This window comes from Mustela nivalis, assembly GCF_964662115.1.
Source record: "Mustela nivalis genome assembly, chromosome: 5".
NCBI lineage: Eukaryota > Metazoa > Chordata > Mammalia > Carnivora > Mustelidae > Mustela > Mustela nivalis.
Window position 1 is genome coordinate 39,603,470 of NC_139024.1, and position 14,195 is coordinate 39,617,664.

Genomic DNA, 14,195 nt, shown 5'->3' on the forward strand with positions numbered 1-14,195 from the left:
AGGTACAACCATCAATTCTCAACTCATGAAAGTTAAAGAATTTAAAGGGAATACAAATTAAAAATTGAGATGAATTAAGTTCAGCCCCACCCCCTCATTTCTCTGGATTCAAACTGAATTACTTAGGAATCTTTGATTGCAAGTGACAAAAATACAACTTGGCTTGGCTTAATTGAAAAATGGAAATTTACCATCCACATAATCCAATCACAGGAGGTGATCTGGACTTTGGGGATGACTGGGTCCAGACATGATCAGTGCTGGGACTTTATGAGAAGCTAGTGAAAAGGCTCCAGGCAGACCTCCCTGCCTGCCCTGTACCCCATAAAAAACAGTCTGCGAGCACACAGGGGAACTGACTTTAGACTAGTATCAGTATCGTAAGTCCAAATCAATGGATAAAATATAGAAGCAGAAATACTGGAGATTTCAAAATCATGTAGGAAGTTCACTTTGAAATGCATCCAACAAAAAAAAATGATAGAAGTATGTGTGCATGGTTAAATAGATGGGGGGGGGAGACAAAAACAAAACAAAACAAATCCCACAAAAAACAATAAATAAATAAATAAATAAATGGACAAATATAGAATAAATCAAGTAGAGTAAAATGTTAATGCTAGAATCTTGATGGTAAGTATATAGGAGTTCACTGTAAAATTCACTCATATTTTCTGTATGTTCAATTTTTTTCCCCAACAATATGTTGGGGGCGGGGAGAGGAAATTAAGCAGAATAGCATCATGGCTATAAGGATTAGTCACTTGTCAGCAGGATACTAGTTCTAAACTGAAGGTACAGAAAAGTGACCTTACACCCCAGGCAAAGGGAGAATTAGCAAAACCTATTCATTCAACCAGAACATAGAACAAACATTTCTTGAGCTTCCACTTGGTAAACCCACTGAATTAAGATCTAGGTGTTAAAGAGAAATCAGTAATGACCTGCAGAGTGATAGCATGAGGGAAGAGATGACCATCCTAATTTTGGAAATCCAAAATGACAGGTGAACATGGTTATCCCATTGACTTAATCTGTTTTTATTTAGTTATTAGTGCACTAAGTGTCATTTTAAATGTATAAATAAAGGTCTGCTTTCTCACTTGTACAAACGAGTAGATGGATATTATCCTTTACAGAGACAGAAAATGCACCCAGAAAAACATATTTGTACTGGGTAACTTTTGCATTTGCTTTTGGAATCTTGAAGTTTAGGTGTTTATGTCACACCTAAATAAAGATGTTCAATAGGCTGGGAATGCAGGTAATATTTGAGCATTGGGAGAGATTGGGCATCTTCATAAAAGTGGGCTTGGTATCCAAGACACTGTGTATCATCCAGGGTGTATATGGAGAAGAAATTCTTTTACTCTTTTTATAGCCACTCACCAAACTATCATTATTACCAGAACTACAAAAAAATGACATGTTTTTCAATTCAAAACTTAATTTCCAAATCCAATGACCCATTTGTTATCCCAAATGTTGTTTCTTACTTCTGTACAGCATTTACTGGGTTGGCTTCTCTTTAATTGGAAAGCTCTCCTCCAGTGATATTCCCATCACCATTCCCCTCTCTTTCCCTGTTCTGACTGTTCCTTTTCTGTCTCTTACCTTACTGAGTCTTAGAATTTGACAATTATAGGGTGTCATCCTTGGTCCTTAAGCCTTCATTTCTAACTCCAATTTTACCAGTTCCGTTTTAGGTCAAATCGACTAAATAAAGTTTAAAAGCTAGTTTAAAACTAAAAATTGGGTTAATAGCACAACCCAGCCAACACCTTGGAGCTACACTGACCTAGCTTCTTATAGCCTGTGATGTTCATAATCTTTTTCCTCTCTCTGAGCTTATTTTCTCATGTCCTTAAAATGGCAACCAAAATATTTAATTTGCAAGGATATTAATAATTAAATTATAAACGTAAAGCATCTGGGTGCTCCGCACTCGATAAGTGCTATTGGTACAACCCGTAACTTCAGATGAATACAAGTTATAAATATCTACCTTACCTAATATTAACTTCTGTTCGTGTGCACTCAGCCTACAGTTATTCGGATTACATGCGTTGGCTCGCTCTGTATTATTTTCTTTAGAATCTCTCATAGCATCAAGTACTGGCTCAAAGTAACAGTAGCAACGGCTTTCTTGCATACACCGCATTGAGGGAAATACATTTTCCGTGACTTCTTAAAGAAATAGTTCAGTTTAGCTTAGAGGTGAAACTGAAAAGCTTCGTCACAAAAACTTAGTCCAACACTAGCCCATCCGTCCGCAGGTCTCTTGTGAGAAAAGGGAGGGGAGATACAACACAGTTTACCAAGCCGAGTTAAAAACTTAGTTTTTATCTTTCCCGCGGGTGCCTGAACGACCAACCGCATTAATATACCGTCATACTCTGCGCCACTTCCGTTCGCACATTTTAATTACGTCAGGCATCAGCTCTCGCGGTATCACCCGATGCTGCAGCCCCTTAATATAGATCTCGCGAAATTTGTTCTACAGTTCCAAGCCGGCCACTCACTCTCCCCCCACCCCACCCCCAATCTGCCCTTCCTTTCCCAGTCTCAGTCACAAAATTCTCCCCTCCCCTTTCTGGAGCTCCCAGCCCTCCACCTATTTCCGATTTCAGGCCGGAACCGGAAGTTCGGTGGGCGGGCCCGGCGGCGGAAAACGCAGAGGAGCCGGAGCCGGGACTCGGCTGTAGCCGCTGTCCCTGTCCCCGCCACGGATCGCCGTGGCTTCAGTCTGAAGGTCGGTCCGGAGACGGGTGGGCGCGGCTCTCCCCCGGAGTGTCGGGGTGGCAGCCTTCCCGGGCCCCCCGGGCTCCGTAAGGGATCATGTCTACAGCCTCCGCCGCTTCCTCCTCTTCCTCGTCTTCGGCCGGTGAGATGATCGAAGCCCCCTCCCAAGTCCTCAACTTTGAAGAGATCGATTACAAGGAAATCGAGGTGGAAGAGGTGAGTGAAGCCTAACACCGGGGCACCGAAATCGGCCTTTGGGTGGTGCCGACTCTTTAAGGTGCTTCCCCTGGCCCCTCTGATTCTTAGGGCCCCTTCGGGTCCACTCGGGAGTCCCCACACAGGCTAGGTATAGAGCGGACTTTGCCTTCAGATGGTCTGGGGAAGCTTGCTTTTTGCTCACTTCGGCACTCTTGTGTTTGGTCGGTGCCTGGAGTTCGGTTATCTCAAACAGCTCAACTGGTGAGATGGTGTGGTCCACCAGTTCGTGTGTGTGTGTGTGTGTGTGTGTGTGTGTGTGTGTGTGTCTCCAACGATTGTATTATGTTTGACTTATAGCTCAGTGCCCGGTACGTAAATGCTTGTTAAATAAAGTGTTTCCCCAGCTACCGAATGATACCTCACTTTCGCTGATTCTGTAGAGTAGTAGTCATAATATTAAATGTTCTACCTTCAGTTGGACTAATTTGGATAAATTTTACTGTTAGTAATGTAGACTGTGATGAAAACCTGCTTCAAGGTAGCATATTCCGAAGAGATAATTAATGATTTCGGTGACAACCGCAATATAACACCAAACCAGAAATCACTATTAGGAAACCCAAATCCATTCTTCATTCTGTAATAAGATATTTTAGGGAAAGATAATAATGTGCTTTTAACATATTGTTTGTTTATAAATATACAGAGTAGATTGATTCTAAGGACCACAAAATTTAGGGAAGTAAAAACTGTACATATTTTAAAGAGTCACTTTAGAAAGTGTTAAACCTTTAGCTGAAAATAGTATCTATCAGTTACCATTTATTCTTCATTTTTAAAATTTGTTAAATACCTTGCAGTGTATATGCCATAAAGAACACTGTGTGGGGGGCGCCTGGGTGGCTCAGTGGGTTAAGCCGCTGCCTTCGGCTCAGGTCATGATCTCAGGGTCCTGGGATCAAGTCCTGCATTGGGCTCTCTGCTCAGCAGGGAACCTGCTTCCCTCTCTCTCTCTGCCTGCCTCTCCATCTACTTGTGATCTCTCTCTGTCAAATAAATAAATAAAATCTTAAAAAAAAAAAAAAAGAAAAAGAACACTGTGTGTCCTATGTTGCAGACTCTTAGCGAATTATCTCTACTTTGAAAATCCAAAATTCTTTTTAGATAGTGGCAAGCTAAAGTAGTGAGAAAATTATCATTCAACAAATAATTTTTTTCTATGCATGTTTTGGAAGAAAAATTGATTCCTTAATCATATCTTTTTGTGGCATAAAGTAATCTTTGAGAACAGCCTCATTTTGCAAGGTAGCATAAACAAGGCTTTTGGAGTTAGCCATGTGATTTGAAGCCAGTTTCCTAACTAATCCCTTTGAGCATTATAGTGTTATCCCTTAACTATAAAACAGGGATAATAATTTCTATGTAATTTTATCTGTGCACTTCCTATTATGCAATAAAATCAAAACACCCAACACAGTACCTGACACTAACTACTAGGAAACTGAGTTCTAGAGAGGAACAGTAACCTTCTTTAAGGTCACGTGGCTAAAAGAAGGCCCTAGATTTTGAAAAGAGGGGGGAATTTATTTGTGATTATGGGGGGGGGTGTTTTCTATTGAGGCTATGTTAAATTCCTTTTTCAGAAGTGGATAGTTGATCTGCTTTCATGGATTTCTTTTTTAAGAATAAAAATTCAGTGAGTCAGTATAAAAGAATTGCAGTTTTTAAATAAGCATTTACGTCTACTCTGTGGCAAACTGCTGTACTTGTAGACTACAAATTGTTATATAATAATAACTTGTACTTCACCGTCTACCAAATGCTTTCACAGACTTACATCATTTGATTCTTACAACCTTCATTTTCTGACACTATTTTCTAAAGCATTTACATTATTGCTTCTTGGAAGAATGGAAGTTAGTGAGGGGACATTAATCATTTTACTGCTCTTCCCAGAAAACCATTTAAATTCTGATAAAGTTTTACGTTTCTAAAGATATTTCTTTCAGTTTAGATATTGTTTCAACCTTTCTTTAGTATACTTAGGATATTCCTGAGGAGTAAATTTGTGTTTTCAGATGAAAATTTCTAATACTAGTTGGTTATCTAGTTTAGTTTTCATTTTTTTAATACCCAGTATATTTTCACTTTAAGGATTGAATTTGGACCTTTCTGTTGTTGAAAACATACGTAATTCCCATTACATTCATTCGCACACATTAAAACAGTGTTCTATAATCCAGCGTTTATATAGGTACTTAGTTAATAACTATTTCTGAACTTAGATTTTGCTTCTATATTAAAATCAAAAATAAGCGAACAAAGAAAGATGACCAGAAACAAAAAGTATTTTACATTGCTCTTAGTATTTCATATTATACAAATACATTGTCTATAAATAAAATTAAATTTGTATTTCTTAAGTAACAGTGTAATTGAAGCAGCATTATATTGATTCAGTTAGAAACTGTGTAAGAAAAATACTCCAACCACAAGCCAGATATGCAGTCATTTCGTAGGTGCATATTTTTCAGGCATCAGCTGATTATAATCCTTACATTCCTAATCTTGTGACTCAGTAATATCAGGGCAGCACTTCCTAAATTCAGTTCTGATATCAAATTATGTGAGGTCTCAGCCTCAGAAACTTATATAGGTTTGGGGCTTTGGGGGGTTTTTTATTATTTTTGTTTTTTTGTGTTTTGTTTTGTTTTGTTTTGTTTTGAAGCCACCTGGTTTTTACCATTCTGGATCTGAGTGAAGAGAATGTTAAAATAAATTGTGAGGTATGTACATTGAAGACAAGGTTGCAAAAGTGGTAAAAGCAGTGTGGTGTGGTTAGAAGTGTGCTAGACTGGGTGTTTTAAAAAATTGAATGCCATACTGATTCTAGCGTAATATATTTCAGTAGCTTTGAACAGGTAACTTAATTTTTCTGGGTCTCTGACTTTTCATGCGAACTGAAGGATTAAATATGAACATTTAAGGTGTCTTCCGGTTCTAAAATGAAAACACATTTATTATTTCTAGTATTTTTGCTCTGTTTGCACAGTAAGCTTTACATGATCTCTTGTGGAATGTAGTTGGTAACTAACCCTGGTTAGACAAGACAAATATCCCTATTTTACAGATTCTGACAAATGGTCATAGAGTTTGATTTACTAGAATCAATTACTAGAAGCTTCATACCTAAGTAAATGGTAGAGCTGGGAACTTTGAATTTGAAATATCTCACTCATGAGTCAGTTGCTCTTTCTGCTGGATTTACAGTGAAGCATTCTGACCAAACCTTATTCTGAGAATGGAGAAACAAAATACTGATTTTCTTTATGGTGGTTGGTCCTACACATTTAGTGAACATTCTCATCTGTGTACAATACAGCTAAGGTACTGTGAAAGATGAATAGAAGAATGCTAGGATACTCTCCTTGAAATTTTTTTTTTAAGATTTTATTTATTTATTTGACAGAGATCACAAGTAAGTGGAGAGGCAGGCAGAGAGAGAGAGAGAGAGAGGAGGAAGCAGGCTCCCTGCTGAGCAGAGAGCCTGATGCGAGGCTCCATCCCAGAACCCTGGGATCGTGACCTGAGCGACGGCCCACTGAGCCACCCAGATGCCCTGACTCCTTGAAATTTTTGACTTATTGTGAGACTAGAATAAACACAAACAGTTAATAATTAACATTTTTAGAACCATGAATTTAAAACTGTAGCTATAGATAACTGAGCACTGAAGCCATAATTTGAAAGTAGGGTTAATCACAGAAGACTTCATTGTATGGAAAATAGTTTGAAGCCAGATTTTGAATAAAGTAAGCATCACACATTGGGAAAGGTACAAAGGTGAATTTTCTTTGCACTTGCTCCTCTACCTAGCATTCTCTTCTCCCAAGAACTTCACATGGCTGGCTCCTCTCACCAAGTCCCAGCTCAAATGTTTAATCCTTAGGGAAACTTTCCCAGATCTTCATCAGTTCCAATATCCTTTGTGGAACTTAACCAGTAAACAAAATTATGTATCCCCCAGCAAAATGTTATATGTTATTCATATAACACCAATGCGTAGCACCCAGTTTTTCTATAAATATTTGTTGAATGAGTAGTTTGAAGTTATCACAGCATAATTATGAAGATTTGGTGCTCATCCAGTTTTTCATATTGCATGTGATAAAACCAGAGGTTGCAGTAAGTTTGTGATTTGGCTTAGGCAGCATTTACACTAGAAATGAAATCTGATTCTCTGTCTAAATGTTGATGCCATTATACTCCATTATACCTAGCAAATACATTTGTTTAGCAGGGATTTTAAAAGTGCTGTGAAGGGTCAGATGCTGTAAGTAAACCACGTATTGGTGGGCTTTTACTAACATCCTAAAAAGACCCTATTTGGCATGGCTGCTTTTTAAAAGGGAGACCTATGGTGTTGACATCAAGTATAATAGGAGCAATGTACATATTATCACTACAGTACTTATATGTTGTTAAGCTTTATTATAGAGACCCAAAGGGTTTGTGCTAAAGGGGAAATATAGAAAGAACTTTGGCAGTGATGTATATTTTGTAATTTTAGAGGTATATGGGCAACATAATGGAGAAAAGCCTCATTTATAATGGCCTGAAAAAACGGAGTCTGTAGATTTGTGAGTCAGTACTTAATTGTGGATATCCAGAATTATTAATAAACTCTTCCATGTGAAACTTAATGATCTTTGGTTTCATTAGAAATCTGAAATTGTTATCACAATGAAGAGATAGGCACATGATAACTTGTGGGGGGGGGGCTTAAAAGGTGACATGGGCATATTACTTGAAAGAAAGGCCTACTAATTAGGTCAGATGTCTATGCCAGATTTTAAAAGACTGCATGAAAATTCAAAAGTAAGTTTGGATAATCAAAGCTTTACTTTTATGTTGTCAAGCCTGTCTTGTCAGCAGATGGCAGTTCTATTCTGCCACAGTTTATTAATAGATATTGAAGTTCTAAGTTCTGAAATAGTTGGAGGCTCTAAGTTCTAACAAATAAATATAAGATCTATGCTTGTTCTGTCATGTTCCATATTTCTAGCCAGAGCAGTGGCAGCACAGCCAGGGACCATTCACATAGTCCACAGAGCAGGGCCAAATCAAAGTGACAACTATAGTCACTGAACTAAAAATAACATGAATTGGGGACAATTAAGAATTATTTTGTAGTAAATTAAGAGCATGTAAGCATCCTTCACCATTTAATATAGCTTAGGTAGGCTTTTTGTTTTGTTTGTTCATTAGTTTTTAATAATATGACTTGAATAAAGGAATAGTCTTCCATCCTAAAGAAATTAGTTTTTAAAGGAGTTGCTTTCCTTAAACTCACAGAATGAATTCTGATTTTGACTTTTAATGCTTTTAGTGCTTTTTAATATTAATTGCTTTTATTAGTGCTTTTTAATATTAATTGCATATAAATATTCCCATTATCATATTTTTCTGTTCTATTTTTTATTTAAAAATTACATTTAAACTTTGCTTTTACTATATGAAACTGAAGTTGTGGACCCCAAACCAAGAGGACTACACCACAGGGGAAAGATGCATATCATAAGAGAATTAATCTAACAACATTTTTTTTTTAAGATTTTATTTATTTATTTGACAGAGAGAGATCACAAGTAGGCAGAGAGGCAGGCAGAGAGAGAGGAGGAAGCAGACTCCCTGCTGAGCAGAGAGCCCGATGCGGGACTCGATCCCAGGACCCTGAGATCATGACCTGAGCCGAAGGCAGCGGCTTAACCCACTGAGCCACCCAGGCGCCCTCTAACAACATTTTAATTTAGAAAACATTCATAAATTTGGGGGAAATATTTCTAAATTAACTTCCTTTTAAAACCAAAATCCTCTTAGTATTGCTCTGTTCTTCTATTTTTACAGAGGAGAGATTGTGAAAAATAGCTAATATCTATTTCTGGGTTTGCCATTTTGTATGGATTTTGTGTGATAGGGGAGATGCTTGTAATTTGGATGTGTGCCCTTTTACCCCCTTGCCGAAAATTGATCTTTGGAGAAAGCAGTCATTCAGAATAATTGTTAATGATGATATGTCAAAGAAACTTCTATTATTTGGATATGAATACAACCCAGAAAGCATATTGATTTGTCAACATGAATTAGAAATTTAGTAGCAAGTAAAAAGTACTTCCTTTCCTTGTCTTGTAATTTGAATATTGGGTTTTTCATTGTTTCCCTCAGTTGCCAATGTGTCTCAACTTGTCATCTATGCTACTCATTTCTATGACCTACTGTGTGTCAAGAAAAACACTTGGGTTGCTCACAAGAATCCCCTTTTCCTTTCTTCCTGCCCAAGGTAGCCTCTTAGTGCTCTGGGAGACTTTCATAAATAATGTCAACTGGTCTATGTGATGGCTTCCACCAGAATATTTTGTTTCACTATTAATTATGTTTTTAATATGACCTAATGTTGTCATTCTCAAACCAGAATCACCTGAAGAGCTTATTAAAACCCAGAATCCTGGACCCTACCCTCAAACTCCGTACTTTTGGGTTGGAACCTTAGAATTTATATTTCTCACAAATATTCTGGTGATGCTGATGCTTTTGATCCACAGACCACACTTTGAGAGAGCCATTGAATTAATGCTTTGCTGTTTTGCATTTGCTTTCTTGTCACACTCTTCTGGTTTGCCTGCTACAGTACTGACTGTTCCTTCCCAATTTTTGCTGGTTCTTCCTCCTGTGTGTTCTAGATGTTGAAGTTCTTTGAAACTCAATTCTGGGTCCCCAGTATTTAGATTCTGTTTTTTGGTAATCTCACCCAGTTGATTGACTAGAAATAACCAACTAAATGCTGTTATTTAATTGCTAAATGTGTTATTTTAAAAAACATGTTTTATATATATATATAAAATTTTCTTATTATCCTTCATTAATCTGTTGCTTAATCTAGACATTATCTTGATTCATCTCTTCCTCTCCACCCATCCTGCTGCATGCAGACCATCAGCAAGCTCTTTTTTTTTTTTCTTTTTTATTTGAGACAGAGAGAGAAAGAAGCTTAAGCAGGGAGACAGGAGCAGTGGGAAAGGGAGAAGCAGGATCCTGATGTGGGGCTTGATCCCAGGACTCTCAGATCATGACCTGAGCCAAAGGCAGTCACTTAATCAACTGAGCCACTCTGGTGCTCCGCAAGCTCATTTAACCCTACTATAAAACATATCCCAGATCTGCCCATTTTTCTGCACTATCATCAGTCATGTCCTCACAGCTCTTCTCTTTTGCTTGAGCTGCTGTAATAGCCTCATATCTGGTCTCTCTATATATTCTAGCTTCCCTACAATCCATTTTTCATGTAAGAGCTAGAATGATTTTTTTATTTTTTTAAAGATTTTATTTATTTGTCAGAGAGAGCGAGCAAGAGCAAGCACAGGCAGACAGAGTGGAAGGCAGAGTCAGACGGAGAAGCAGGTTCCCTGCAGAGCAAGGAGCCCGATGTGGGACTCGATCCCAGGACGCTGGGATCATGACCTGAGCCGAAGGCAGCTGCTTTACCAACTGAGCCACCTAGGCGTCCCTAGAATGATTTTTTTAAATATAAAATCATATCACATCATTTCTTCTTAAACTCCTTCTGTTTCTTCCCATTGCACTTAGACTGAAATCCAAACTCCTTTTCATGATGGAGAGTGTTATTCAGGATCCAAACTCTGCCTGTCTCTCCAGCCTTATCTTGCATCACTCTTCCTTCTCCCGCTATGCACCGCCCACACCAAACCTTCCAAGTATTTCTCTAAGGTCATCACTAAAATGTCACCTTTCTCAGTGCAGCTTTATGGACTACCCTGTTTGAAATAGGCGGGGGGGGGGGGTACAATACATAAATATTTGTACACACAGTATTTTTCTCCTTTTCTTCTTAGCACACTTGTGATTTACTAAAATATATGTGTTTTCTTGTATATCTTGCTTCCTCTTTATTTGTCTTTCTCCACAAGAATATAAGCAGTAGGAACAAGGATTATGGTTTATTTTGTTAGCTTCTGTACCTTGAGGGTCTAGGATACCACCTAGTTTATAGATGGAGTTCAGATATTGTTGAATAGGGAATAGTGGGTTATTCCCATCCCTTCTTATGGCCTTCATATTACTTGTTTCTTCTTTGGTTGGTTCCTTCGATCATTCAAGTATCAAGTTAGTAACATCCCAAGGTTTCTACTAGTCTCTGTCCTCTCATCCTCATTTTGTGCATTTTTTGTAGTCTGGTATTTTTCTCATTCATCTTTTTGTCTGTTGATTGTCGTCCCCCCACCTTCCTTAATTAAAAGCACATTCAGTGTAGATCAGGGCTTTTGTCTTGTTTATTGCTGTATCTCTGGTATCCTAAATGGTAGGACGTAGTAGACATTAAAGAAAGTACTGGTGTAAGGAGTGAACAAAAGAAGTTCATTATTCTCTTGGCATGAACTTCACCTTTACCCCTTTTGAAAGGAGAACTTACCTGTCCTTCCTCCATTGGCCTACACTGATTCTCCAAAACTGCTGAGCTCCCTGTATTTGAATTATCTGCCATCCCACAGTCTGTGATATAGGTTCCAACAATCTACCACAGCCTCCTTCCAGCAGTGTGGAAAACTCTAATTATCAGTTGCCTCACTTTTCTCTTGAGAAGAGTTTTTTGTATCATTTCCATGTTCTCTTGGGACTGAGAGAGCCAGAGTAGGGCCTCCCTTTGTCTGCCTCCTTTGCATTCTCCATCATCTGTAGCTTTCCTTGTTAGCTAAGCTGCATGAGGCAGCCCTCTCTTAGGGATCTCTTTGAGAAGTGGAAAGGATAAGTCCTTTCTGCCCTCAAATTCCTAAACCTGTCCTGAATCCCTAAGCCTATTCCTTGAAGGAGAGGGGGTGTTACTTTAGCCACCATCATAGACTATCCTTTGGCTTACTTTAGCAGTTAAGTACTTAAAAATTTATTTTTTTTTAAAGATTTTGTTTATTTATTTATTTGTCAGAGAGAGAGCTAGAGAGCAAGCACGCGCGAGAGAGCAAGCACAGGCAGACAGAGTGGCAGGCAGAGGCAGAGGGAGAAGCAAGGAGCCCGATGTGGGACTCGATCCCAGGATGCTGGGATCATGACCTGAGCCGAAGGCAGCCGCCCAACCAACTGAGCCACCCAGGCGTCCCCTTAAAAAATTATTTAACTCTTGTTTTGTCTTGAATTATTTTTCTACCTCACAAGGTCAGTTTTTTTTTTTCCTTGTTAACTCTTAATGTCTCTACATTTATGCCTTTGAAAAAATGGGAGGTTTTTTTTGATATTGCGTTCTGAATGACCAACTGTGTATTTCTTAATATATATTTGGCCTTTTTCACAGTTCCTGGCTCACAGCTCCCAAAACCCTCAAAAGTTCATAATTGAAAAGAGAGATAAAAATCTCTTTCTCTATTTCTCGTATGTTTTGTCTTTGTCTCTCTCTCATATGTTGGTATTGTTTACAATAGTCATTATTGTATTTATTGGTATTATTTACATTACATTATTTACAATAGTCAAAATATGGAAGTAGCCTAAGTGTCCATTGGCTGATGAATGGATAAAGATGATGTGGTATGTTGGTATGTTAATGAGGCTACTTTGAACACTACCAAAGGATGGGGGTTGGTGCAAGGAGAAGCTACTTTGTGATTAGAAGGGTGGAAATTTCATTGCCATCCCCCTGACCTTCAAGGAGGGGAGAGGAGAAAAAAGGAGAAGGGCTGGAGGTCAGACCATTTGCCAATAACCAAAGATTAATCGATCATACCTATCTTATGAGGCCTCTATAAAAACCCAAAAGAACAGTGTTTGGAGAACTTCCAGGTTGGTGAACACATAGAGGTGCTAGGAGAGTGGCTTTCCTGAAGAGGTCATGGAAATCCTCTACCCTTTCCACATACCTTACGCTGTGGTTCTCTTCCATCTTGTGGTTTCTGAGTTATATCCTTTTATAATAAACTGGTAATCTAGTAAGTAAAATGTTAAAGTTTTGTGAGCCACTCTAGCAAATTAAGTGAACCCAAGGAGGGAGCAATTGGAACCTCCAGTCTGTAGCCATGGTCAGAAGCACAAGTGACACCTGGACTTGTGACTGGCATCTGAAGTTGTGGGAGGAAGGGGCAGGTTTGTAGACTGGAGCCCTTAACCTGCAGGATCTGATGCTATGTCCCGGTAGATAGTGCCAGAATTGAACTGAATTATAAGATACCCAGCTGGTATCTGAGCATTGCTTGGTGGTATGGAGAAAGTCCTCTTTGTTCATTGGAAATGGTGATCAGAATCATTTGATACGCAGAAATTTAATTTTTTAAGCATTGATTCTGTGCTTCTAACGTCACTCCTTCAAATTCATAGCAATTATTTTTTTGATCATGATTTTCAGTTTATGTATACAACCTTAGGCATCTTATACTTTCTTTACTATCATTTTGTATATGTTTCACTGTATATGTGAAGTATCTTATGGCCCTAACATGAGTGGAGGCTTTTTTAATAAGCCATGGGCTCTCATCTTAATAGAATATGCCTGTTTTATATTTCAGTGTTCCCAGAAATTAGTTTCTTTAGCAAATGGAAGAAAGTTTATCATGTCCTTTTTTGTTCAAATTATGTTCCCATGATTTTAAGTTGAAAACTCAAGATTCAGCCATTATCTCAGCACTAGATGGCACTTTTGCTTCACAACTAGTCATACAACACATAACAGTTTTTGTGACAAGTGAATGATCCACAAGTGTAATGTTTGGAATTCCTGCATGGGTATTCCTGAGAATAGGAAAATGAAACAGGAGGAGACTTACTAAGTACCAGTTAAATATTTAAAATAAAGAATATTTTAAATTCATAATCATTATTTCGTAGTAATATTAATAATCTGGTCTCTATCCATACCTTCTTAGCCTAATGTTGCCATAAAGTTGAAATTTCTTTCAGGACCTTTTTTGCTGTCCATCATAGCTAATTGTGAGACAAATGAGTAGTATCACTTCTTACACTGATTCATACCTAACTCTAAGCACTTTAGTCTTCTGTAGGATTTAAGAAAATGCATGGGTTTGGCTTTCTTAAGAATCCTATAGATATCACTGAGGACACTGTAAGCATCTCCCTTTTACTGTTGAGAAAACAGAAGTGCAGAGATGTTAATCTCCCCAGCATTAATAGCTAGTATGTAGACAGGACCTGTATTCAAACTCAAGTCCGTTGGTTTTTAGAGCCAAGATCTGCTCTTT

The 14,195-nt window shown here is 38.2% G+C and overlaps 1 protein-coding gene across 2 annotated transcripts in view; it reads left to right on the plus strand.

Annotated features, from left to right (window-relative positions):
* Positions 1-2,476: 2,476 nt before the first annotated feature.
* The window catches only part of MAP3K7 (mitogen-activated protein kinase kinase kinase 7), a 74,775-nt gene continuing 63,056 nt past the window's right edge, over positions 2,477-14,195 (plus strand). Inside the window, exon 1 of one of the 2 annotated variants that reach the window (XM_082730556.1) lies at positions 2,477-2,958. In XM_082730556.1, the coding sequence (XP_082586682.1) occupies positions 2,839-2,958 (120 nt within the window). In that variant the 5' untranslated portion in view covers positions 2,477-2,838. The remainder of the gene's footprint in view (positions 2,959-14,195) is intronic. The other variant, XM_082730555.1, reaches the window with a different exon arrangement.